Here is a 26,933-nt window from a genome sequence, read left to right as displayed (position 1 = left end):
AATATCAAGCCAACTATTAATTAACAAACACAAAAATTCTTATGTGACGATCTCATGGATAAATTTCATGAGTCGAATATCTTATTTGGGTCATCCATGAAAAAGTAATATTTTTTATGCTAAGAGTATTATTTTTTATTTTGAATATCAGTAGGGTTGACCCGTCTCATAGATAAAAATTCGTGAGACCGTCTAACAAGAGACTTACTGATTAACAAAAAGATTATATTGTTAAGTGGTCATTTATAATTGTACTTGAAATCCTTCCAAAAGGAGATAGTTTCTTGATCAAGGTACCAACTTGGAAAGATTCATTTAGACTCATTTCCTATGCATGAATCTCGAGCAAGTATTTGAAGTTCTTGCATTTGACTCACAATAGATTTCGAGTCTATCATTTTGATGTCCAGTAAACATCTCACAATGAACTTTTTGAGACCAACATCTTCTGTCATGTACTTCTTGAGCACTTTCCAAAGTTATTTTTCATTTTTTACTTGACAATACACGTTGTAAAGGGTATTGTCTAGTTCATTCATAATATATTTCTTGCAGAGAAAATCATTTTAGTTCCATGCATCTAATGCATTCCTCTTTTTGGGATCAACTTTGTCCTTTGCGACTGTGGGAGGATCTACTTTTAACAATGTGGCCAAACTCAATGTTGTAAGGTAGAACATTTTTGTTGCTACCTTCTGAAGTATGCACCACTATATGATCTAGTTTTTCCCCTCATGCGATTGGAGTTGTTGATGTCGTTGTGGATGGCGTGACCATTGTGAGATTTCATTATACAAAAAATTCTTCTTAAGATTGTTCTTTTTGGTAGTTTATCTGAAATCTCGATAATTGACATAATATTGTAGCAACAGATTGAGTTGAGACAAGTATTGGACACTCTTTACTTAAGAAGAAATTTTTCGTGCCTTAATGCTTCGGTTTATGTCCATTCTTTCTCAAGATACAACTCCTCCTTACAATAACAATGCTGTAAATGTAAGAACAACAACCAGAAAATGGAGTATATACTCACTTTCAAAAGAAAGAAGTAGAGAAAAAAGCAAAATGAATGCAATGTACACACAAAATCTGGTTATCAAAAATGTTTTCTAGTAGTCTTTGATCATGTATTTATATATCTCAATCATTATGAACATGTTGTTTCATCAAAAAGGTGTCTCTTCATCCACTACAATTTGGATGCTAGATATCATGAAAACTCTTGAAAAAGACTGCTTTTTAATTGATTAAAATCTAAGGATGTGCGCATTCATATTTCTGCATATCAACTTCACATACATGTGTACAATATACTATAACATAAAACCATAAAATACACAGCCCAAATTGCTAGCTAGCTAAGCTATCACAACATGTACTGCTTGATGATCCAATTAACCGGAGGACTGAAGGATTGACGCTCAAAGTCGGAAGACAGATCAAAGGGTGAGCAATTGCTGCTGAAAACCCTGCTCCCTGCTCCCTCCTCCATGTTCACCTGTTCACCACCATTAGTCCTCCAGTCGAAGCACTGGACTAATGCCACAATAGACAAGTGGGAAACCTACCCCAGGGCAACCCCTTCACCCACCCCCAAAAGGATAGCTGAAGTTTTGTCCTTCCATGTCTTCTGGATCGATAGGGTTCGCCAAAAACTGTACGCGGAATAAAATGTGTTGTGTCTTAATCCCCATGCATCTGGATCGAGATTTATGATGTACAAGTTCACCACGGACCTCGAGTTTTTAGCTATGGAATAGCCATTGATCTGCAATCTTCTCTGCATTTTCTGAATACTAGAGATGGTGAATGGTGGTGCAGTCTTAGAGTTTCTTACACGACAACATGCAAGTAAGGTAGATTTGAGACGTTGGATCCTTGTGCTAACCTGTTTAACCCCACTATCGATCGATTTCGAGTTGCAGTTTCTATAATGCAGATGGATGATCAAGTAGTTCTGCCAGTGCCCATGGAAGTGCCACGCTAGCTTGTTGTATCAGTGCCCCCCAAGAACAGGTCCTGCTCCTTCATTTCAATTTCATTCGATTTTACTACAATAAAATAGAGAGACGTGATCAGAAATCTTACAAAAAAAGAACCTTGATTCCCATTAAGTTAGCTTCACCTCAGCTGTTGGATCTTCTGAAATATTTAAAAGAATGTCCAACTTATCTTTTTTATCACTCTATTCCCACTTAGTTTCTTCCCCCGTGTTTCAATATGATTCCATCCATTAATGCATCAAATCTAATCAACAAATATTTGACTTTTCTTCCTGCAACAAACAAATCATTCGTCATCGCCATAAACTCCACGCCTACGTCACAGACGCCTTCTCATCTTCCGACCTTTTCATAAAGAATTCCAATAACTTCATCAGCTCTTCTGTCCTAACATCGCCGAATTTGCCTATATGTCGAGATGAGAGAATCTCCATCATGCATACCTTTTTCAAGAAAATCCACTGCTTGCTGCAGTCGAGAGTCGAAAACAAGGTGTCCTGATATCTATATTGGCTACTCCGAGAAACCGAATTCCGGCCTTGCTGCGAACTTGATATCATGAACTTTGAATACTTGTTTAACCGTGGCTTGGTTGTCTAGCTTTCATATAGGATTCCATAGTCACAAGAAGTTAATGTTTTTGGCAGATTCTATGGACTAAAGACAAATGCATTGTTTACATAATGATCATAAGGAGGAACTAAGAGGAACGTCATGTCGTAAATATTTCACATATTTCTGTTAAATAAATATTCTATTTCCTAAAACTCTTTTTTAATTCATTTAACTTTGCCTACTTTGGTTTTGGCTTACCGAGTTTTCAAATTTTAGTTTTGGTACTAAAACTTTGATTTTTTTTCGTGTTAGCATGGCACCGAAAAATATTAACTTAATTGGCACAAAAAAAGGTCGAATTATTTGATGTGACATCAACATTTTGACCAAAACAACTAAAAATTAAAACTTAGTAAACCAAATTCAAAATCTGAAAACTTATAAATAGACGAAACCCAAAATTTGACAAGTTAATGGAAACAAAATCATTTTCCTTATTAAAAATTGTGTCAATATTAATGCAATTTACAACTATCAAAATTAAGAAAGGAAATTGTAATTTTGGTCATCCAAGTTTGTTCTTTGCGATTTTACTCTTCTATTTTATCAAAATTCAGTTTTAGTTCGTTATCTCTTTTTGTTTTCAATTTTAGTCATTTTTCTACGTGGCGTTGATTTGTCCAGTATCACACAAGCACATCAATGTAAAAAAGACTAAATTTGTTAAACAAATGACCAAAATAGCAAAATAAAAAAATACAAGATTATAACTCGATTTTGAAAACGTTGTAGACCAAAATCGCAAATAACCAAATACTGGGAAGGAAAAAATTCCCAATTAACATACAATAAGCAAACACCATCAGCACCGTTTAAAAATTATGATATTTGCACAACGTTCTTGGATATCAACTAATGAATCGGAAATATACATGTGTGTATTATTTCTCATGTTGCATTAATTAGACTTAATAAAATCATTAATTTATTAATCATGTTTATCCATATTATTGAAAGATGAATAAATAATTATATTCGGTGCAACCGTGCAACTTCTAACAGAACAAGAACGATAATTTGACACACTATTTCTTTTGCAACGCATTGGATGAAACCTTTGGCCTTTTTTCAAAGAGGATGTCTCTCGTGAGACGGTCTCACGAATCTTTATATGTGAGACATGTCAATCTTATCGATATTCACAATAAAAAGTAATACTCTTAAAATAAAAAATAATATTTTTTCATGGATGACCCAAATAAGAGATCTGTCTTACAAAATACGACCCGTGAGACCGAGACACTCAAGTTTTTGTTATTTTCAAATTGTTCTTATTTCTAATCTATTTTTTCTATAAATTCAATTTTTCCTATTTTTTCTCCTATTCAGTTGTTTTACAAACTCTCTTCACGTATTAGTTTTAACTTTTAAGATGGAGATATATTAATAATATAAACGAACAATTAGTAATATGATTATATGAAGCAATTAAAATTGATAATTGGTGGAACCGAAGATATAAACATGGAAAATATTTTTTCGGGTCCATTATCTTGTCTAATTTTTGGATTTATTTCATTAACTTATCAAATTTTGGTCTTGGTAAATTACATTTTTATTTTTTATAATTTTGGTCCAATTCTTGGCGTGGTTCCGAACACTTAGTATTTTTCGATGTCACAACAGCAATTTCCGTTGCCATATGTCAGCATTTTCTGATGTCACAACAGTTTTTTCAGTGTCACGTCAATGTTATAACGGAATAGAACTAGAAAAGATATAGATGATTGTAGTGATATAACTCGAATCTTTTAAAATGTATGATCAAAGCGTTATGTTTCGATTGCTCTTCAATCAAGTGTAATTATTATTCCCTCAACAATCATTTTCTTAATAATTGCACTTCTTGTTATTCATGCACGAGTATCAAACATGTGATAGTGGTCCAAATTCTAATTATAGGAACAAATGATTGTTACTTTACCGAAAAATATGGATGATATAACAACTTAACTCAAATATCTCAAATCATACGAGTCAAACGTCATATTTCGATCACTACTCCAGCAAAGACAATTTCTGGTTCCCAGTCCCATACATCAGTTGTATGTATATGAGTATTTTTAATTTTATAAGTCACTGCTTGGTAGACTCGTTACTTCAAACTCAATAAAATGCTAATAGGTTGAACCCTAATTAGTATTTTCACCATGTTGCAATGTTGTATCGTCGCTTTTAAGGATAAAAAGGGAACATCATATAGAAACTAATTTTTAAAAATATAAGAAAAAATTGGGTAAAACAACAAGTTATTCATCAAAAAACATAATCAGAAATTAAAAATATCATTTATTAAATTTAGAAATACAATTGACAATTAATAAACAACAAAGTACTCAAATCTCTTTTAAAAATTAAATTGATCATAATTAATAAAATTTGGCATAGTGATTTATGCTTCTTCTTCGAAATTACTTTCTTGATTTTATTTATGTTTAAATCATTAAATATTGACTCACCATAATTTTTCTATATAAAATAATATTAGTCATTTAAAATATCAAAAAAAATTAAATATTAATTATATAAACCGGTCTGAAACTAAATTAAAAACTGAAACTTCATTAATCATTCAACTAAATAAAAAAAAAATGCATATGATATACTAGTTTTCTCATCATATTTGTAATGTAATAACAACTTGGTAATAAAAATTGGTCCGGAGTGGATCGAAACCGGTTTTGAGCTGGAATGGATTCAATTTGATATCAAGTTTCTAAAACTAATCCAATTCAATTAGAATGTCGGATTTTTTCTATCCAGAATTAATTTAACCATTTCCGAATCGAACTAAATTCATAATAGTTACTTCAAACCCATATTTAATTTAATCGACTCCGATCAATCCGATCCGTTAACAATCGTCATCTGGTACCCTCACGGATTGCGTTTATATAACGAACTTCATGCTAGCTAATCGGGTGGGGCAAACACAGCCAAATATGGATACTTGGATTAGCTAGTAAACACATAACAAAACAAGTCCAATTATTACTATTCACGTTTGTTGGGCTTTAATTTCTTTGTCCTAAAATGGTCGAGAAATATAGGCATGTCTGGTTTTGTTTTAAAAGCTTAATTTCAAAAAATGAAGTTTGTTTGCTTGATTTTTCGTGCATATTAAGGATATCATTCGAAATAATGGTTACACGTCTTTCCAAAACTTAAATAACATGGATATGTTAATAAAAAAATTAAGAAATTGAACTATATATCTCGGAAAACTGAGAAAAGAAACGGAATATATAATATTATTTTATTTTTAAAAATGATGGATGGATGGATATGATTAGTTAAGATGAATGCTCAACCTACATAGAGGTGTGACATATTTATTTTGGGGAAATGAAAAATTGGCGAGTTGGGAAAATTAATAATAATTTTCTTTATTATTTTTTTCTGTTGTTGTATGTTAACAGGGCATCTCCAACCTTTGCATCAAAATGGTGTTAAACATCATTTTTGTACAAAGATTGGCTTCAATAAGCCAAAATAGCACAACCTCCACCTTTGCACTAAATTTGGCGCAAGAGGTATCCTTGCGCCAATTTNGTTGAGATATATGTTGTATTTGATGTAAAAATTACACTATTTTAATATAAAATTTATATCAAAATAAATTTTATCATGTTTTAATCATATAAAAATATATTTGGTTTGTTTGATTGAAGTTTGAAGCACGTGAAGTCTTGTGAAATGTGTACCAAACAACGATATTTATTTATTGATATGATATTGATGTGCCCCCTATTTTTGTCACTTACTCTTACTTTACATTGAATGCATATTTTAAAATATATACATAAGTTTTAAATCTCAAAAAAAAAAATCAAACTCTTATCCGATTTTATCTATAAAAAATATTTTTTTATTTTTCACTCTAGAAATACATCATATCAATTCGTGAGATCGTATAACAAAATATTTACTCTTGGATTATAATGAAATACTCCGTGTTAAAAGAATTTCAAATTTTGAAATATGACTTACCAATTTTAAATTTTAAAATTTTACTTATGAAATTAAAATAGGACTGATCAAGTGTCGTTTTCGGTTTATTTCTTTTTTCGAATAGCACGAGACTATCAATTGAAATACGGCAATTTAAATTTTACTTTCTTTGGCTCAAAATTCTTGTAATGTGAGAAATTTTGTACTTTTCAATTGATATCTATAATTATTATATTACAAAGGATTAGTTTTTTAGACTAATTATTTTTTCGTCTTGGTTTAGCATTTATTAAGTACCAAAAATACTCTATCAAATTATAAAAAGGTTCATATTTTATTTAATTAAAAAATATTTATAAAAGCGTATTTTAGTAAAAAAAAATATTTATTTGAAAATAATAAAATATATCATGTTTAGATAATTAATTTAATTGTATAAGCACATGTACAATGTCCAGATACTTGTCCATAACACGTTTTTATTAATTCCGAACATGGATAGGGCTATTACAATATCAACATGGGATTGATACTTTTTTTTTCACTAATTTTATCATTTTTGATTTTCGGTATGTTAACTTTTCATTTTTAGTCTCGGTACAATATTTTTTATATTTGGCACTTCGGTCCGTTTTTTCTCGGAATGGTCCGTTTTCATCGAAAAAAGCCGACTTAGACTTGGATTAAGTGGCATCATAGTGAAAATATATATAAAATAAATCAAGAAATCTCCAATTTTTAGCTGCATCAGGTTTTTCGGAGAAAATTGACCACTCTGAGAAAAAAATACACCAAAATAGTCGAATATAAAAAGATAATGTATCAATATCGAAAATTGAAAAATTATCAGACTGAAACAAAAAATAATAAAGTTATCGGACAAAAAAAGTAATAATACATATCATCATCGAGAAATGAATATGATTTTGGTAGGCCTGAAAAGGCAAAAAAAATATCTTGATCGAATGAAATTATGAACCCAAACTTTCGTTTGTCCATCACTATAATCAGGATAATTCGACATTTATTTATTTATTTATTTATTGCTTAAAAAGGAAAATTAATCCTAACAACAAGAAATGTACTTGTGCACATACATACCGTTTAAAGTTTAACTATTATATAATTATTTTGGACACTTAGCTAGTGTAAGTAAGCTAACTACAACCTTGTAATCAATAATAATTATTATATAACCCAAAAAGATCTGGAAAGAGGGTATTTTGTTCTACTATTCCTTCCTCCAGGGCCTATGATTCAGAACAATCTTCTGAGAGGCTGAGCATTTACAATTGGCTCGATTTTCGCAGAGCGTCTGCATGATGAATACGCGAAAATTTAAAAATGTTCGAAATGACAATACTTACATGAATATGACTTTAAAAGTTGTATAGTAAATTAGTTAATATTGTTAGACAATGATACATATATAGTACCTTGTATTGTTTCTGAAGGTTTTTGATGTAATCCACAGCCAAATCCAACATATCTGCTGTGTTGGTTTGCTGCATGTCCCCAAAAAAGATTGGAAATGTTCATCAAAGCAAATTGATTTCCAAAATGGATTAAAATTATTCATTAGAAGATGTACCTTATCCATGTTTGGAACCAGCTCCTGTAGTTTCCTCATTCTTTCGCTGATCCTAGTCCTTCTTAACTGCACCAAATAATCATCTTTCATTTAATCTCAAGTTGTACACAATTATTTTTTCCAAATTTTATAGGTACAAAGATATATGTGTATATACATATGTATATATGCATACCCTCTCGGCTATGCTCCGTGGATGAGTGGCACAACCGCGCTTGGCGCGGATCTTACAAGGAACCATATCTTGAAGCTGCAAAAGCTTCTCCATTTCAGATGAAGTCTTTTGTAAACTTATGTGGCGTGACAAAATATTTGATCTATTTTCAGACTCCCCAGTCTGTTCAAACATAGTTCAAACATAAACATATACATAAAGCACATGTTGGATTGGAAACATATCACCGAGTTTATGAAGTATTTATGTTAGCAATTAAAACACATTCGATATATATTTATTACCAGAGTGTTACCAAATAACTTGTGAGGATCATCATCAAGTTCCCTTTTGATTCCAGTACAGAAATTTTCCGCAAAATTCGAAGAATCGCTCCAAGAACCAAATGGGAATCCAAATAGACTGTCATGGTCATTGCCATTCCCGTTTGCACCACCCGGTCCATTTTCGACCTCCGAGATCCGAGGCACAGTTCCAGAAAAGAAAATGTTGCGATTTTTTAACCTACTTGAACATGGACTTAAGTCTCCATTGTTATCACCACAATCAGATATCTTATAGCTTCCAGTCCCTGATCTTATACTTCCATGCCCTGAAAATTACGTTCTGATAAGTTGTGAGCAATAGATGCACTTTACCCATTCAAACATAATCACGAATAAAAATAGAAACTAAAAACAACTCTCCCAGTATTCTTGATTAGTTCAAAAGCACCAAATAACTAACATAGAGGAAAATCTATCAAAATTATACCAATCCCTTTTTGTTCAAGCTCATCTTGCTCACATCCACTATCATAGATTCAATTTAACCCAAGAAATTTAGATTTAAGGGATACTTATCATAACAATAATAATACAAAAAAGAGTACCGTGTTGAGGGGTGAGATTTGAAAAAAGTCCAGCAGGAGTACTGTTTTGCCTCGAAAGATTTGAACCTATTTTTCTCTGCACTCGATTATCCATCCCCATCGAACTCACAGCTGCACTAAAGACCGCACCATCCATAGCCAAAGACCCCAATTGGCCAACATTTTGACTTGGGTATTGTGGTGGCAACTGCGCACCAATCCCACTGCTACGATTATTATTACCAATATCATTCATTCTACTATTTTCATCATCGAAACAAAATCTAGAACTCAATCTTCCAGTACCCTTTTCATGAACTCCACTATTTGTAAAACTTTCCAGCAAAAAACTGGGAGCCGACCTATACTTCAGCAGCCCAGAACTTATTTGGCTGCTGTTAGAGCTACCAAACTGCTGCATATACTCGCTGTAGTTTGAATTCGTATCAGATTCCATGAACAGAAACCAATGCTCGGGGTTCTTCGGAGACAACGCTAGGTGTTCTTCAGTCTTGGATTTAGGAGATAATATAGGGCTCGAATCAGAGAATAATGCATGGGAATCGCCATACATTCCCGCAGAACAACTTTATCCCCATACAAAATTCTTGGAGTAGTCTTTATCAGAATTAAGCAGCTGCTTATTTTTTAAGCAGTCCTGGTAAATGAAATCTTGTAACAGAAGCAACAGAGAGATCTGGTTTTTCAAGAAGTACTTGAGCTTGGATTCTGAACAATTTCTTTTTCTTTTTCTTTTTCTTTTTCTTTTTCCCCCTCCTGGGCTGTGAAGATATTGAAATGGGGTGAAGCAAAAGATAACGGCGATGCAGGGTTGCTTTATTTATCTACAAATCTACTTTAAATTTCCATTTTTGGCTAACCTTTGCAAAAAAAAGGTTGGATTGGGGGTGCAAAAAAAGGTTGGATTGGGGGTTCAAACTTTTTTAGTGGTGTAGAGGAGTGAGAGGGACATATGACGAATATGGGAAAAAATATGAAAGAAAAGTTGGTTGCAGACATTACTTTACTGCCCAGCAAACGATGTTAGGAAAGTTTACTATTTCAAGGATTGTTCCAATGAATTGCACATTGTGTCCATCTTTTCGGATAAATTTTCCAGGAAATGCACTTGTTCTAATAAAAATTAGACTGTTGTCACATCTTTCGGGTTAAATAATTGTCGGTTTACTAAATTGTCTTATTTTGAGTTTTAGTTTATAACAACTCGTCAAATTTTGGTTGTGGTCCATTTTTATTTTCGACTATTTTGATCTAATTGCTAACACGTCGCTCACCAATTCAACAACAAAAACTAAAATCCAGGAAAAGAAATCAAAATTACTACATCAAAAATAAAATTTGAATACTTAGTTATGAGATAGTGCATGCCTCTTGGCTTAGTAGAATCAGTGTCCCAAAAAGACATGTCTAACCTATGAGTGGATCCCATGTGAGACCGTCTCACGGATCCTAATATGTGAGACGGCTCAACCCCGTCGATATTCACAATAAAAAATAATACTCTTAGCATAAAAAGTAATATTTTTTTATGGATGACCCAAATAAGAGATCCGTCTCACAAAATACGACTCGTGAAACCGTCTCACACAAGTTTTTATCCCAACCCTATTCACCCAATAGCTCGATCTTATTAACAGTGTGACTAGTACAGTTGGGTAGTTTTGACATGATGACATCTTAATTTAAAAAAAACACTTATATTTTTAATTATTTTATAATTTATTTAATATATATCTTTATTCATATAAAAATTTAAAAATGCTCGACAAAGAAAATAAATGAAAAGATCTTTTAGCATTTATAAATAAGCTACTATTAAGATATTACAGATAAGATCTTTTGATAAGACAATATCGAATTATTTTTAGAATTATATAAATATGTTCAAAACAGCCTCAAACTTATCCTTATAACCTAATTATCTTAGATATATACTTTTTTCCCCTCTATTTTTCTCTTCATCCTTCAAAATTTAAATTTTGAAAAAAAAAATAAGAATTTATAATAATATTAAAAGACCTGAAAGCTCATAAAAATATATAGACAAAAACTTGTGTGAGATGGTCTCACGAGTCGTATTTTGTGAGACAGATATCATGTTTGGGTCATCCATGAAAAAGTATTACTTTTTATACTAAAAGTATTATTTTTTATTGTGAATATCGGTAGGGTTGGCCCATCTCACAGATAAAGATTCGTGAGACCATATCACAAAAGACATACTCAAATATATAAGTTTATTTCAGTAAACCAACTGCTAGTGTGTATATTTAAATACTTCTAGTGTGTATATATATTTAAATATTTTTCGTTAATTTATATTCGATAGCTTGATTTTTAATAAATGTAAATAAAATTTTGTTGGCTAGTGCGTTTATATTATATTTTTATTTTTTTTCGAAAGAAAGTGCGTTTATAATTATGATTACGAAGAAACGTCGTTCCTAAAAGTCAAAATTACATTCAAGCATGAAATGGATTTGTTTGGAATCAAATGTAAGTACAACCAATGGGTCGGACTGTAGACAAAATAATATTATATGTTTTGCAATCACAAGTGTCGCATAATTATTGATTATGAATGAGAAAATCTAACATTTAAAAACAGAAAATTATATAATTTTATGTTAATAAATTATAACATTTACAATATAGCAAATTGAAAAGTTAAAAAAAATCAACAAATTTGTGTTCTAAAAAATTGGTAAAATAATTTGTAGTATATATTCACCGCCAAAAAAAAAATTATAATAATAAAATTGTGGAAAGAGGAAAAAGCATTGATGTAGTCGACACAAATGCGTATCAGATTCACGAATAAATGGAGTCAGTCCCCCACAGCGCCTATCAGAAGCTACCCCCGCTTTGCTACATCATCTTCTATTTAATTCTGATAGGAGAATGCAACACAATAAATTTTGCTAAAACCCTAATTAAGGACAATAATTATAATTATTATATGGTTCGAAAAAAGTGTAATTTTAATTTTATAAGTTAGTTTGTTTCTATTTTAATCATGTAACTTGTCAAAATTTGATTTGCATCTACTAACTTGGATTTTTGTTGTCATTTTAATCATTTTTTGACGGACAAACATTAAATCCATTGAATATGTTTTATTTTGTATTTATATTTTTTTACGTATGTTGGGGTGTAATAATTGTTTGTGTTGGATAAGACAATTGAAACGTGACGTTTTTACAGTGTGTTATTGTACAATTTAAAAGATTTGAATTGTATTATATTATTACCACAAACTATAATTTTTGATAAGAAGACAAATGATTGATCCTACAATTGTTATCCTAGTAAAGGTCACATGTTCGATTCTCATTTATTGCAAGTAGTGCAATTATTGAAAGGAGAAATGTTGTACGATTTAAATTATTTAAATGCATTGTTACTATCAATTATAGTTTTTGGTAAAGCGACGAGCGTACTTTGTGCCTAAAACGTGGATCATGTGGCATTGATGTTCTCTTATATGACTTATATGATGTAATGAAACATATGTTGCATACATTAAAATCCACGTAAGCAAAAATAAATGAAATCAATGACAAGTTTTTCCCTTATTTTGAAATATTTTATTTTTGCTTATATGGATTTTATTGTATGTAATATAAGTTTTATTTTCCTCACATGAGCCACGTTGGAGCGCACTGAAACAAATAAGAAATATTTGATAAATTTAGTGTTTTCAAGCAAAAAAATACTCAAACAAAAAATATCAAAGTCAGTGGATGAATACAGAATAATTTAGACAAACTACAAGAATAAAATTGAAAACAAGACAATTTACAACACTAAAATTACAATTTTCCCTATAACGTTGTGTTTGTTCCGATGAATTAGGAACCTAGTCAACTTTGGAATGTAATAAGAATGAGAATAAAATGATAGGTTTATTTTATTTCCAATTATAGCTAACATAATAAATGAAAAATAAAATAAAATTATTTTAATCAATATTTTTTGACTAAAAATAAAGTAAAATAGCTACTCGAAAATATTGTTTATAATAATATTAATAATAGATCAATTTAGTTTTGGTAGTTTAACAAAGGAAAATTAACTCTCTCTCAAAATTTACCGAACTAAATTAATAGATTGACTGAAATTAAGAGTATAACTGATTCCAGAAGCCTACTGAATACTTCTTATACAAACACTTCCTGAAATTCTTCAGTTTACTAAGAGATCAGCTGAATTATCGGATAAAGTTTTCTGTATTTATCATAAAATGACATAAATTTCACGAGCATTAGCATTACTCCCATTGTAGTATTTTCTGATAGTACAGTGACGTGGAAATAGACGTGACCAATGGCTACTCTATTTGGAACGGATATCAGATTTGATTTTATCGATCATTGGATCAAAGTCTATAAATAGAGAAAGACATCAGTCAATATTGCTTTCACATATTTGAAAAAGCTTAAATATTTTCAAGTATTCAAGAGCCAAACTGATCAATATTTTTCAGCACACACAAATGATTTTAATCAGATAATTAAAGATCTTACGTGCTTAGTATTCTATTTATGAAATACATGTAATCTGACAGTAAGTGTACTTATTACTTTTGTTGAGCGAGTTACTAAGAGTTTCTGTTAGATTGTGTTGTAAATGCTACTAAAGTTAGCAATTACAAGTGTTGTAATTGTTAAATTCTTTTATTGAAATTATTCTTAAGGAAGAAATTGTGATGTAAGAGTAACTAAAGTCTTTCTAACATCCGGAAACAAACACGTGTTATTTACATTTTAGATTAGTCATAAAAAATAGATGAACATGTGTATAAGGAATAAGAAAAAAAAATGAAAATACTCATTTCATTTTCACCTAAAAAATTTCCTTTTTCCTTCCAAAACGTCAGTCAAACTCCGCAGTGCTGTGAAGAAGGGGTGAAACAAAATAAAGGAAAGAAAGAAAGAAAAATAAAATAGTAAAACAAAAGTGAAAAAAGGAAAGAAATAAAATAGAAAAAGAAAAAAAAAGAGAAGAGAGACTAAAAATAAAAATAATATTATTTATACTGTGGAATGGTAAAATTGTATTTGGATTTTAATGATTGTTTTAATTTTACAATCAAACCGGGTTTTTTTATAATTAATGTAAAAATAAAAAAATTCAAAAATAATTTTTTAAAAAAACTTTTTGTAAAACTACTTTAATCTGCGCTTACAAAGTCCGGACGCTCTACGTGGACGAGCGTCCGCGCTTACAAAGCGTGGACGAGTGGACGAGCACTGTGTTATATTATTATTATTATTATTATTATTTATTATTTTATTATTATTTTGTGATGGACACTCTTATTATTTTGTGATGGGCACTCGTTCACGTAAGCTTATTATTATGATTATTTATTATTATTATTATAATAAATAATTAATTTAATTCGAATATATTATTATTATTATTATTATTTATTATAATTTTTAATTATTAATTTAATTTGATTGAAAAATATAAAATATAAATATTTATAATATATGTTAATATTAAATATTTTGTATTATTTAGTTGCGTGATTGAAAAAATAGAGATATGAGAGGATTGAAAGAAAACGTACATAAAATCAACATTTTAAAAATATGAGAGGATTGAAAAAATATTTGTTGTTCCATTTTAAAAATATGAGATGATTAAAAATATGAGAGATATGAGAGAATTGAAAAATATTTTTTATTTTTAAATTATTATTCCAAGAAAACGTACATAAAATCAATTATTGGTCAAAAGGATATTTAGGAAGACTCATTTGGAATTCTCTCAAAATTATATAAACACATATTTCATAAAAAAAATTAATTGTAAAACATATAATTATATATAATGGGTTTATTATTATTAATAGATTTATTAAATAAATAAATCTATAAAAATGAGAAGGCCAACAGTGAAGGAAGCAAGCAAACATTAATAATTACTTGTATAATATATTAATATTTTATTTTTATGTTGTGATTAATATTTTATTTTAATGTTGTGATTGAAATTCAATTAATAATAATAGCTTAAATAGAAAATAAACAATGTACATTTACGAATAGAATGAAAATATTGTAATTTAGTGTAAGTTTTATAGATAATATATGCTAAAGTTAAACATCTTATTGATGTATTGATGAAAGACTACTATTTTTATTCTCCTTAATTTTCTCCCTTCAATCATCTCATATCTCTAATTTTTCAATCACCCAACTAAATAATACAAAATATTTAATAATTAACATATATTATAAATATTTATATTTTATATTTTTCATTCGAATTAAATTAATAATTAAAAATTATATTATATAATAATAGTAATAAGCTTACGACCAGTGTCCATCACAAAATAATAATAAATAAATAATAATAATATACAGTACTCGTCTACGTGGAGGTCCGCATTTTGTAAGCGCGGATTAAAATAGTTTTGCAAAAAAAAAAATTAAAAAATTATTTTTGAAATTTTTTTATTTTTACATTAATTATAAAAAAACTCAATCAAACCAAATATAATATTATTTATTAATCCCTATTTATTTAGCATATTAAATCATTCAAATAATCAAAATAATAAGCAAATACTTTTTAATATATACAGTCTTTAGGCTGATTGTACAATGCAATTGTTAAGTGAGCCGCCATACTACTTCGCATATTGCCCGTTCTGTGAGTGTGTTGTGTCTCAACAAGCTCATAACTTTTCAAATCAAAGCAAAATATATAAATGTCTAAAAAAATGTTTGGGAGAACTTCCAAGAAGCACTTCCAATATTTTAGCTGGGTGGAAGTATTTTGAGATGTTTTTGAAAACCAACTTCTGTTTCAACTTCTATAAATTTTAACCAAAGGTTAGAAACAAGATTGATATTTTTTTTATGTTTCTGTTTTTTTTGTTAATAGTTTAAAATTACAATTTGACATTTGAATTCGTAAAATTTTTTTTTATCATATTCCACAATTATTCTCAATTTTTAAAAATATTTTTGAAGATTTTTAAAAATAAATTTTATTTATATATGAGTTTTTAAGATTTTAGAATGAAATTCATAAAATCAAAATCACATTTTATTACAAGTATTTATATTTTAAAAATAATTTTTTTTATAATTTACATTTCCAGATTTATTGTTTTTACATATATTTTTTTTATTTATACAATTTTTACCGTTTTTATTAAATCTTATGTAAATTTTAAGGATTTATTTTATAAAAATATAAATTAATTTTGATACAAAATATTCAAAATTTAATAATAATTAGATACATACACTGTTGATTGTGTTGGTATCAAAATTTAGATAATTAAAAAAACAAATGTTATGTAGGTTAATTATATTGTTATAATTTTTCAAAAAAAAAGTTTGGAAATAATTTTTCTCCACACACTCAAACTTTAGCTTGTATTAGTTTTAGAATTTTATTTCCAAATACTACCTACTATTGTTTCCCACCTTTTTAAACTTGTGTGCATGTCACAAAGCATTTTTTTAATCATATAATTGTAAAATTTTAACAATATATTGGTAATTTAATTACATGATTTTGAGGAGAAGCTCCGAAATTTATCATCAAGATATAATTACAAGACTATAATTGATTTAACAAAAAATATAAGACTAAAAATATCACAACACAATACATACCTGACTAAAATTGACATTTTATCTATTTTAGTTTTACATGTTATCAGATTTCAATCATATAGATATATCATTTAAAGATGGACAATTTTACTCTTTTTTCATTGGAAGCATTTAGTTGATGTGACTGCACACGTCAACGCCATGTTGACACCACATCAATGTAATGTCGGGAAAACGACCAAAATTATTAATATAGTAGATTAAGGGTGAAATTTAACAAAATAATATAAGATCAAAATCACGAATAAGAATATTCTCCTATCATAAATTAGTCCAAACAAATCGTAGGAGAAAAATGAAACGAAGAGAAGGAAGATTATAAATTAAAGAACATGAAGCATAATGCACAAGGTGGATGGTCAAGTTAAGAATTTTTAAGATTCAAGTTTGATAAGGATAAAATTCGAATAATATCAGGAGACGTCATCATATCGAGGAACAAAGATTTTATATTCTCTGATTCAATTTAATACATTCTAAATATAGATTCAGCATAGGATAAGATGGCTTAATTTATTCTAATATTATTCGTTTCATTATCGATTTTTTTTAATAATAATAAACGATTTCATTAACGGAAAAAACTTGTGTGATACGGTTTCACGGGTCGTATTTTGTGATACGGATATTTTATTTGGGTCATCCATGAAAAAATATTATTTTTTATGCTAAGAGTATTACTTTTTATTGTGAATATCGTTAGGGTTGATCCGTATCACAGATAAAGATTCGTGAAATCGTCTCACAAGAGACCTACCCTTCATTAACACTCAAGTCTGTCAAGATTTAAAAACAAAATAGAAAAGTCTAAAATCACCCCAACTGAAAAAATCGTCGCTACATTACCGGTTTTTTTGTTATGTGACTTTAAAGCATTGATGGCATCCGATTCCAGGATTAAATTAGAACACGGCCATGATGAGATGCAAGCTTGAGGCCTTCTTGAATTGCCAATAATTCCGCCATATGGACTGATAAAACACCTTGTAAATTAGTTTCCCGAGCCACGAGAACTAAGATGAGTATTATATCGGTTAAACTGAATTAATCGATCTGACCAATTCAAAAATTCAGTTTGATTAATTTGGAAAATCGGTTTTAATTTCTGAAAATATTGGTCAAAATGGTTTGGTTTTCGGTTTTTGTAAATAAAAAAACCGGCTAACCGAATTATTAAATAATTAAATTTTGAAAATTTTTTTTATCATGTTTTACATATAACTTATACTATTTTTTAATGTTTATGTATTTAATATTGTAACAAAAATTTGTTATTTTTAATTTTTTTAGCATAATGTGTTTTATTATGACAAAAATTATATAATTTTTTTATTTTGAAAAAGATTAATTCGGTTATGGACAGAAATAACTAATTTTGATTCTGTTTGGTTTGGTTTAAGCTAGAAATATGGTTCGATTAGCCTGAAAAAAACGATTAAAACGATTTCAATTAATTTGGTAAAAAACGATTAAAACGATTTCAATTAATTTGGTTTGGTCGATAATCGAATTATCCGGTTGCTCGCTCCTAACCAAAACAGTACCATAAATGTGACAAACAACTATTCCTACTCCAAAATGGTCGGATCTCCTGATAAATGCAACATCCACGTTACTATTTAATGACCCATTATGACCTGACATATATGAATAATCTTGATTCCAAGTTAATTGAATTAAATACAAATTTTTTCTTATGCATATTGGATAATCTTGATTACAAATTAATTGCAGTGATAATGTGAAAATTAAGGGTGTGGAAAAATATCGAATTTTTGGTATACCGAGGTTATTGTAAAAATACCGGATTTATTGAAATATTCGGTACGACATGAAATCGATACCGAAATATTCGGTACTGTATATAACGAAATATCAAAATTATATATATAATATTTTTAAATAATAAAGTTAATTTTTTAAAAAAATATAATTTATTTTTAGGTATAAAACGATATATACTAATAAAGTATCGAAATATTGGTATACTGCAGTATTTCAGTATAATCGGTATGTTAATTATACATATCGAAAATTTCGGTATATCGAATATATATTGTATCGGTATAAATATTTTTAATACCGTAATTTTCGATATGATATATTACATACATTTTTCGGTACAGTACGACCTATCATCTCTACCGAAAATATAATCTTAGATGAATATGAGACATATTTGGAGTTTGTTTTTATTACAACATTGGGGTATGGTGGGCAAAAGCGATTTTTTTGTTTGTATGTGAGCTTCAACTTTAAACCCATGTCTTTCCTCAAATTTGAGATCGGTTTATGTCATTACACAGCAAAAACTATGTTTCTTCAAATATATATTCAAGCTCAAAGTGACTAATTTACAAGGTCATAGTTTCTTTTTTATGAAAGAGAGATGAAACAATTAATCTTAGTAACGTAATTGAAAACGCCTAAAAATAATTATATGAAAATTAATTGTGATAAAGATATTTGTCTCATCCGAATATTTGTCTGTATCAAAGGTTGTGTGTGTTTGATTTTTCACGTATTTTCTTCATTTGATAGATGTCTCTACTGATCAATACTTTGTCTATATAAATATAGACAAAAACTTGTGTGAGATGGTCTCACGGGTCGTATTTTGTGAGACAGATATCTTATTTGGATTATTCATGAAAAAATATTACTTTTTATGCTAAGAGTATTACTTTTTATTGAGAATATTGGTAAGGTTGACCCGTCTCACAGATAAATATTCTTGAGATCTCACAAGAGACTTACTCATAAAAATAAGCTCCAGAAAAAAAAATTAGGCTCAACCTACATCTATCAATTACATAGATATATTACTTGTTTAAACACAAAAACTAACATGACATTATTTCACAAATCAATTTTGTGTTATAGATCTCCTATCCGACTTTACCCATAAAAAATATTAATTTTTATATCAAAAGTATTACTCACTCCAAACATAAATCGAGGTGCCTTGTCTCACAGAAATAAATCAGTGAGACTATCTCATAAGAAACTTACTCATGTTTATTCACACTCACGCACACACACGTATATATATGAGGGGAATAAGGGGGGGAAAACAGTATATTATTGAAAGATGCCCAGATGATGGGGCTAACACTATCCTTGCAGTTGAAGCTTGCTAGAGATTAGGGTTCGATGGACTTTAGGAATACGATTCACATGCTGATGCACACGAAATCATTTTAAGGGTATATACATTGGATTTTTAGACACTCGAACATTTATTCTCGACAAAAACGATTAGACGATATTGACCTAATACCCATTGAAATTTTACTTTTAAAAAATAATTGATAGAATATAACGTATCAAAAATAATTCTACACGACACGAATCGGATAATTGATAGCGCGTATTAGAAAGAATTCTTATCTCTATACAAGAATCAGATGCAGATATATAGATGATCGCAAATCTTAATCGATTGAATTTTAATCAATCAAAAATATATATTTGTGTCACAAACTTATCTTATGTCCAATTCTCCCGCCAAATTCCTTTATAATCATGCATGGTCCCCTCTGTGTATTTTTTTTAAATCAAGAAATATATAATATTATATTTAAAAGTCACCAGATGATACATCTATAATCCACCAAGGGAAAACACCTTCGATCCAAGAAGATGGTGAACTATTAGAAAGGGAAACATGAGTTATCCGACATATTTGCAGTGCGGCTAACATGTGCTAACGATTGAAAATTGATCGAATCAAGTATATAGCGAATTTCATAAATAATGATTTCATCATGTCCACGATTCATTGATGCTGAAGTGGCTACTGGGACGACAATAGATAAAAATGAGAAAACCAATATTTAATCAAACCCTGCATGAATCACTAAAAGAAGACCATGATATATAGCAAGGAGCTCGGCACTAAATACAGAACCTAGGTGCCGAATACTTCGAGCACACACAGCAGCTTATATACACACATACATATCGTGTTCATCAATGAACTGACACTCATCATCAATTGGATGCATAATTTGGATATGTTTTACATCCAATAGATGAATGTCATCTCATTGGTGGACACATAGATGTGCACGTTGCCGTGGACATATAATTTAAGCAAACGCAATTCGCAAAAACTCCTGCATGTTATATATGAGTGTCATTTGATCGATGAACAAGATTATATATATAATAAATAAATGATTATGATTGTGAAAGGGGCAAGACGAATGGGGGCATTAATATGTTTGTAAGGAGGGAAACATGGACACGTGATGGCACATATATGTATTAATGATTCACGCACGTACCTGTTGGTCCCACGTGCGGAATTTGAGATAATAAACCCGAAAATAAAGAATAAATTGGACACCGAGATTTACGTGGAAAACCCCTAAAAATTATTAGGGTAAAAACCACGGGCAAGATGAAAAGAATTTCCACTATAATATTTTGTGGTGTACAACTCACTCACTGTGTTTCCAAAGAGAATACACACTCTCTTAATACAGGAGAACAAACACCTCACAAATATTATAGAATGTTATAAGATGAGAGAAAACTCGAAGAAGGGATAATTTGAAATGAAAAGGGGAGCTCTATTTATAGAGCCCTTGGACCGTGTGAACAAGGAAATTGCCTCGCAATTTCATCACGCAATTCCACGAAATTTCCTAAGCATTTCCCACGTTTTTATTCAGTCAAATTTGACAACTGAGTTGTCAAATTTGATACACCTACTAGTTGGCCCATTTTGCCGACATTTCTCCCACTTGGAGATTTGATTGAGAATCAAACACATCTCCACACATCCTTTCAATCTTGCCATTCCCTGCTGCTTACGTTTCTGCTAGACCACTTGAGGATCTACACCACTCAAATTTATCAGTGTTCACTGGCTTGGTCATAAAATCAGCTATGTTTTCTTTCGTATGGATCTTCTGCATATCCACGCTTCCTTCTTCTACTACTTCCCGCACAAAGTGAAATTGTACTCCAATGTGTTTTGTCCTGGAATGAAAGGCTGGATTTCTTGCGATGTGCAAGGCACTCTGACTGTCACAAAACAAAGAAACATTTTCTTGTTTGTGCCCGATCTCCTCCAATAACCTTTTAATCCATATTGCCTCCTTGTAAGCTTGAGTAGCTGCCATATATTCTGCCTCCGTTGTAGATAACGCCACAACTGTCTGCAGTTTTGAAACCCAGCTTACTGCTCCCCCTGCAAGTGTAAACACATAACCAGTAGTAGATTTTCTCTTATCAGGATCACCTGCATAATCTGAATCAACATAGCCATCCTACATAACATAATGCAACATTCGAGGTACCCTTAATATATCTAAGGATCCTCTTAACAGTGCTCCAATGCTCTCGTCCAGGATTCGCCATATACCGACTAACTGCTCCCACTGCTTGAGCAATATCCGGTCTTGTACAGATCATAGCGAACATCAAACTTCCCACTGCTGATGCATATGGTACTCGAGACATCTCTATCCTCTCTGCTTCACTGCTAGGACACATCTCGGAGGATAACTTGAAGTTAACAGGAAGAGGGGTCGAAATTGGCTTACTATCTTGCATGTTGAAGCGTTGCAAGACTTTCTTCAAATAATTTTTCTGGGAAAGCCAAATCTTTCTGTTACTTCTGTCTCGGTGAACTTGCATCCCTAGAATCTTGTTTGCTGGTCCCAAGTCCTTCATATCAAATTCCCTAGCCAACTGTGCCTTCAATCCTTGGACATGATCTTTTTTGGGGCCTGCTACCAACATGTCGTCCACATACAACAGCAAAATGATATAATCATCACCAGACCTCTTGAAATACGTACAAGGGTCTGCACTCAGTCTGTTGTATCCAAGGCTCATGATATAGGAATCAAATCTCTTGTACCAACACCTCGGCGCCTGTTTGAGACCGTACAGAGATTTGTTCAACCTGCAAACCAAGTTCTCTTTGCCTTTTTCCGCAAAACCTTCTGGCTGGAGCATATAGATTTCTTCTTCAAGATCTCCATGAAGAAACGCCGTTTTCACATCTAGCTGTTCTAGATGTAGGTCAAACACCGCACACAATGCCAGCACCACTCTGACTGTTGTAAGCCGAACCACAGGAGAAAATATCTCATTGAAGTCAATGCCTTCTTTCTGAGCATACCCTTTTACCACCAATCTAGCACGATACCGCTCCACTTGGTTATTGCCATCACGCTTGATCTTATAGACCCATCTGTTTCCAATGGCTTTCCTTCCTCGTGGTAGTGTAACAAGATCCCAAGTTTTATTTCTGTCTAATGCCTCCAACTCTTCTTGCATTGCTATCATCCACAAAGATACATCCGAGCTTTGAGTAGCCTCGTGGAAACTCGATGGCTCACCATCCTCTGATAATAGACAATATGCAATATTGCTTTCAGTGACATAATCTGAAAGCCAACCTGGTGGTCTTCTGTCTCGAGTTGACTGCCTCACATTGGAAACTTCAGACTCAACATGTTCTTGTTCTTCGTGCTCTGGTACTGCTTCACAAGAAACTTGACCTTCGTCCGTCTTATTTTCCACCTGAAAAATAGTAGTTTCTGAATTCGGTGTGCCTTTGTCTCCCTTTACTTTATCTTCCTCGAAGATAACATCCCTGCTGATGACAAGCTTGTGAACAGTAGGATCCCACAAGCGAAACCCCTTTACTCCATCAGCATATCCTAAGAAGATACATTTTCTGGATTTTGAATCCAACTTCGATCTTTCTTGCTCATTGTACAGAACGTACACAGGACTTCCAAATGTATGCAAATGAGAATAATCTGTCGGCTTCCCGGTCCACATCTCCATCGGAGTCTTCAGATCAATCGCCACTGAAGGAGAACGATTGATAATATAACAAGCGGTTTTGACTGCTTCTGTCCAAAATGACTTTTCTAGACCTGCAGTCCTCAACATAGCTCTTGTTCTGTCCAACAAGGTTCTGTTCATCCGCTCCGCCACTCCATTCTGTTGAGGTGTGTAAGCCGTCGTAAACTGTCTTTTGATGCCCTCATGTTGACAATATGCATCAAATTCGTCACTGGTATATTCTCCTCCATTGTCAGTCCTCAGACACTTGATTTTCTTTTCTGAATCAAGTTCAACCCGCGCTTTGAAATCTTTGAAGATCTGGAAAGCATCTGATTTCTTCTTGATTGGATACACCCAACATCTCCTAGAGAAATCATCAATGAACGAGACAAAATATCTCGCTCCTCCTAGGGATACAACCGGTGCTTGCCAAACATCCGAATGAATCAGCTCCAATATGCTTTTGCTCCTGGCAGTAGAAGTGCCAAACTTTAATCTGTGTTGTTTACTGGTAACACAATGCTCACAAAAGGGTAGTGACACTTTTGTAAGTCCCGGCAACAGCTTCCGTTCTGAGAGAATTTTCAACCCCCGTTCTGACATATGCCCGAGCTTTCTATGCCATAACACTGTTAATTCTTCTCCTGAACCATTTGATGCAACAGCTAGTTCCGCCTCTTTGTGTGTTTCTCCCAAAAGTACATACAGATTTGCAGCAACCTTTTCCGCCTTCATAACCACAAGCGCGCCTTTCACAATTTTCATGATCCCGTTCTCGATCCGAGTTTTGCACCCGATGTCATCCAATTGCCCCAAGGACAAAAGATTTTTCGTCAGTCCTTTCACATGTCGTACCTCCTGTATGGTGCGAATGGTGCCATCAAACATTTTAATTTTGATAGTACCGACCCCAGCGATTTCCAAGGCATGATCATTTCCCATGAATACAGATCCTCCTGAGACTGGTTCATAATGATCAAACCATTCTCTCCGAGACGTCATGTGCCACGTCGCTCCTGAATCCATAATCCATGTGTCACAAAATTTGTGTCTGCCTTCTGCAACAGTTGCTGCTTCGCTGAATAATATTTCACCACTGCCTGAAGTACTGGCCACATTTCCTTGAGAACTTTTGTCAATACTCGTACACTCTTTCTTGAAGTGCCCTTTACCGCCACATTTAAAGCAGTAAATATTTTTCTTCTTACTTCTCGACTTTGATCTACCTCGTCTTTGGCTCCCACTGGAGTCACGGTCCATAAATCTTCCTCTTATCATCGGTAAAGCCTCTGCCTGCTTCGATGTTACCAACCTATCTTCCTTATTCTTGCGCCGGCTTTCTTCTCCGAGAACCGCAGTTAAGACATCATCGAATCTTAGAAAGCCCATAAGAATATTGTTGGTTATGTTGATGATAAGTTGATCATATGAATCTGGTAGACTTTGAAGTAGAAGCTCCGCACGTTCATTTTCCCCTATTTTATGCCCCATGGAAGTGAGTTGGGCAAATAGAGTATTCAGTGTGTTGATATGGTCGGTCATCGATGAAGATTCCGCCATCCGAAGAGTATAAAGTCTTCTCTTTAGGAAAATCATATTTTGTAGAGACTTGACCTCGTACATCTTTGTCAGAGTATCCCAGATAACTTTGGCTGTTTTTATCTCAGAGATACTTGACAGTACTTCGTCTGCTATAGCCAAGTGCATATTGGCAACAGCATTATCATTCATCCNTGATCACCCATCTGTGTGAATGGACATCTCCATGCCCTTGCCAATGAAACATGGCGTTTACATCACAGATGCTAGTCTCAAGCTCGAGCGACCTTTATCCTTGTTTTAGGCAGCTGAATCGACTAGGAACTTGTTTAGAATATACGGTACACTTCCTAATGAGTTTCATGATCTTACGTTGCGACGCAGACCTCATGGTACCTATTGCATATTCAAGGAATTTATCTATGCAGCTTGCATGGGTATACAGATAAAGTATAATACCATAATCGAATAAAATCGTAAAATATTATTAAAATAAAGATTGTTTTACATTAGAGTCAATAAAGCCCGAGCCACAAGTTGGCTTGCCGGGCACCTACTCTAACACATCAATGAACTGAAACTCATCGATTGGATGCATAATTTGGATATGTTTCACATCCAATAGATGAATATCATCTCATTGGTGAGTACATAAGTAGACACGATAAGTGGACATATACTCTAAGCAGACGCAACTCGCAAAAACTCGTACATGTTATATATGAGCGTCACTTGATTGATGAACAAGATATGCTTACATTATTTTAAAATTATATAATAATAAATAAATGATTATGATTGTGAAAGGGGCAACACGAATGGGGGCGTTCATATGTTTGTAAGGAGGGGAACATGGACACGTGATGGCACATATATGCATTGATTCACGTACGTACCGAGGCTACCTCTAATTTCTTAAACTATCCGTAATTTATGTCTAAAATAATTATATTTAAACTCTGTCGTTCAAAACAATTTAGTTTAACGTTTTTCAATATCCAAATTGAACCAAGCTCAATGCTTAACATAATTAGTCGATCGAATTTGTGGGGTTGAGTCCTGCTCAAAGGAAGTAAATCAAATTATATGGTGCATGTTTTGAAATTGAAGATACAAATTAAAATTGAAAAGAGGGACCAATTTAGGTATTGAATCAAAATGAATGCAACATCCTTTTTGTTCACTTTCTTTTGCTTTCCCCCTTTCTTTATACACATATATATAATTATACTATTAATTAAACTTGGGTCATAGTCATATATAATAACCGATCTGGTCCGTTAACGTGACATCAAGCTAAATTTAGAGTAGGTCTTTTGTGAGACGGTCTCACGAATCTTNCAAAATACGACCCGTGAGACCGTCTCACACAAGTTTTTGTCCTAAATTTATTGTCATGACCTCCTACTTGAACTAAACTAATGTAAATATTAACAAAAATAACACGGGAAAAATAACAACACTAAACTAGGGGAAAACTTATTCTTCTACTAATATAGCTGAAAAAATTGTTGTACGAGTTTCGAAAATCGTTTTTCCGAAAACAAAATACGTAACACACATCGCGTATGCTCGATCACTAATTATATATACACACATGTAAAGGACAATGGTTGTTATTCTTTCTTAACTTCATGGTCATGTGGTGGGGGAAAAGTTTGGAGGCGAAGCCACACTAATCACTACATCCAACATATATAATAACCTTGAATTCTTGAATTCGTAA

The 26,933-nt window shown here is 31.7% G+C and overlaps 1 protein-coding gene and 1 pseudogene across 1 annotated transcript; both read right to left on the bottom strand.

The window, feature by feature from the left end:
* Positions 1–1,273: 1,273 nt before the first annotated feature.
* LOC140972372 (3,9-dihydroxypterocarpan 6A-monooxygenase-like) lies at positions 1,274–2,719 on the bottom strand (annotated as a pseudogene).
* Positions 2,720–7,573: 4,854 nt separating this feature from the next.
* LOC140983488 (transcription factor bHLH130-like) lies at positions 7,574–10,094 on the bottom strand. The gene is made up of 6 exons (XM_073450566.1): positions 9,207–10,094; positions 8,620–8,927; positions 8,336–8,497; positions 8,161–8,226; positions 8,006–8,074; positions 7,574–7,884 (listed from the first exon to the last, which is right to left on the bottom strand). Exons 1-6 carry the CDS (start codon positions 9,757–9,759, stop codon positions 7,801–7,803), a joined length of 1,242 nt encoding a protein of 413 aa, XP_073306667.1. The 5' UTR covers positions 9,760–10,094; the 3' UTR covers positions 7,574–7,800.
* Positions 10,095–26,933: the final 16,839 nt, after the last annotated feature.

The sequence above is a fragment of the Primulina huaijiensis genome, chromosome 1 (assembly GCF_012295235.1).
Source record: "Primulina huaijiensis isolate GDHJ02 chromosome 1, ASM1229523v2, whole genome shotgun sequence".
In the NCBI taxonomy this organism is placed as follows: domain Eukaryota; kingdom Viridiplantae; phylum Streptophyta; class Magnoliopsida; order Lamiales; family Gesneriaceae; genus Primulina; species Primulina huaijiensis.
The sequence above is the reverse complement of the archived record's forward strand: the minus strand, read 5'-3'. Positions and strand labels throughout refer to the sequence as shown.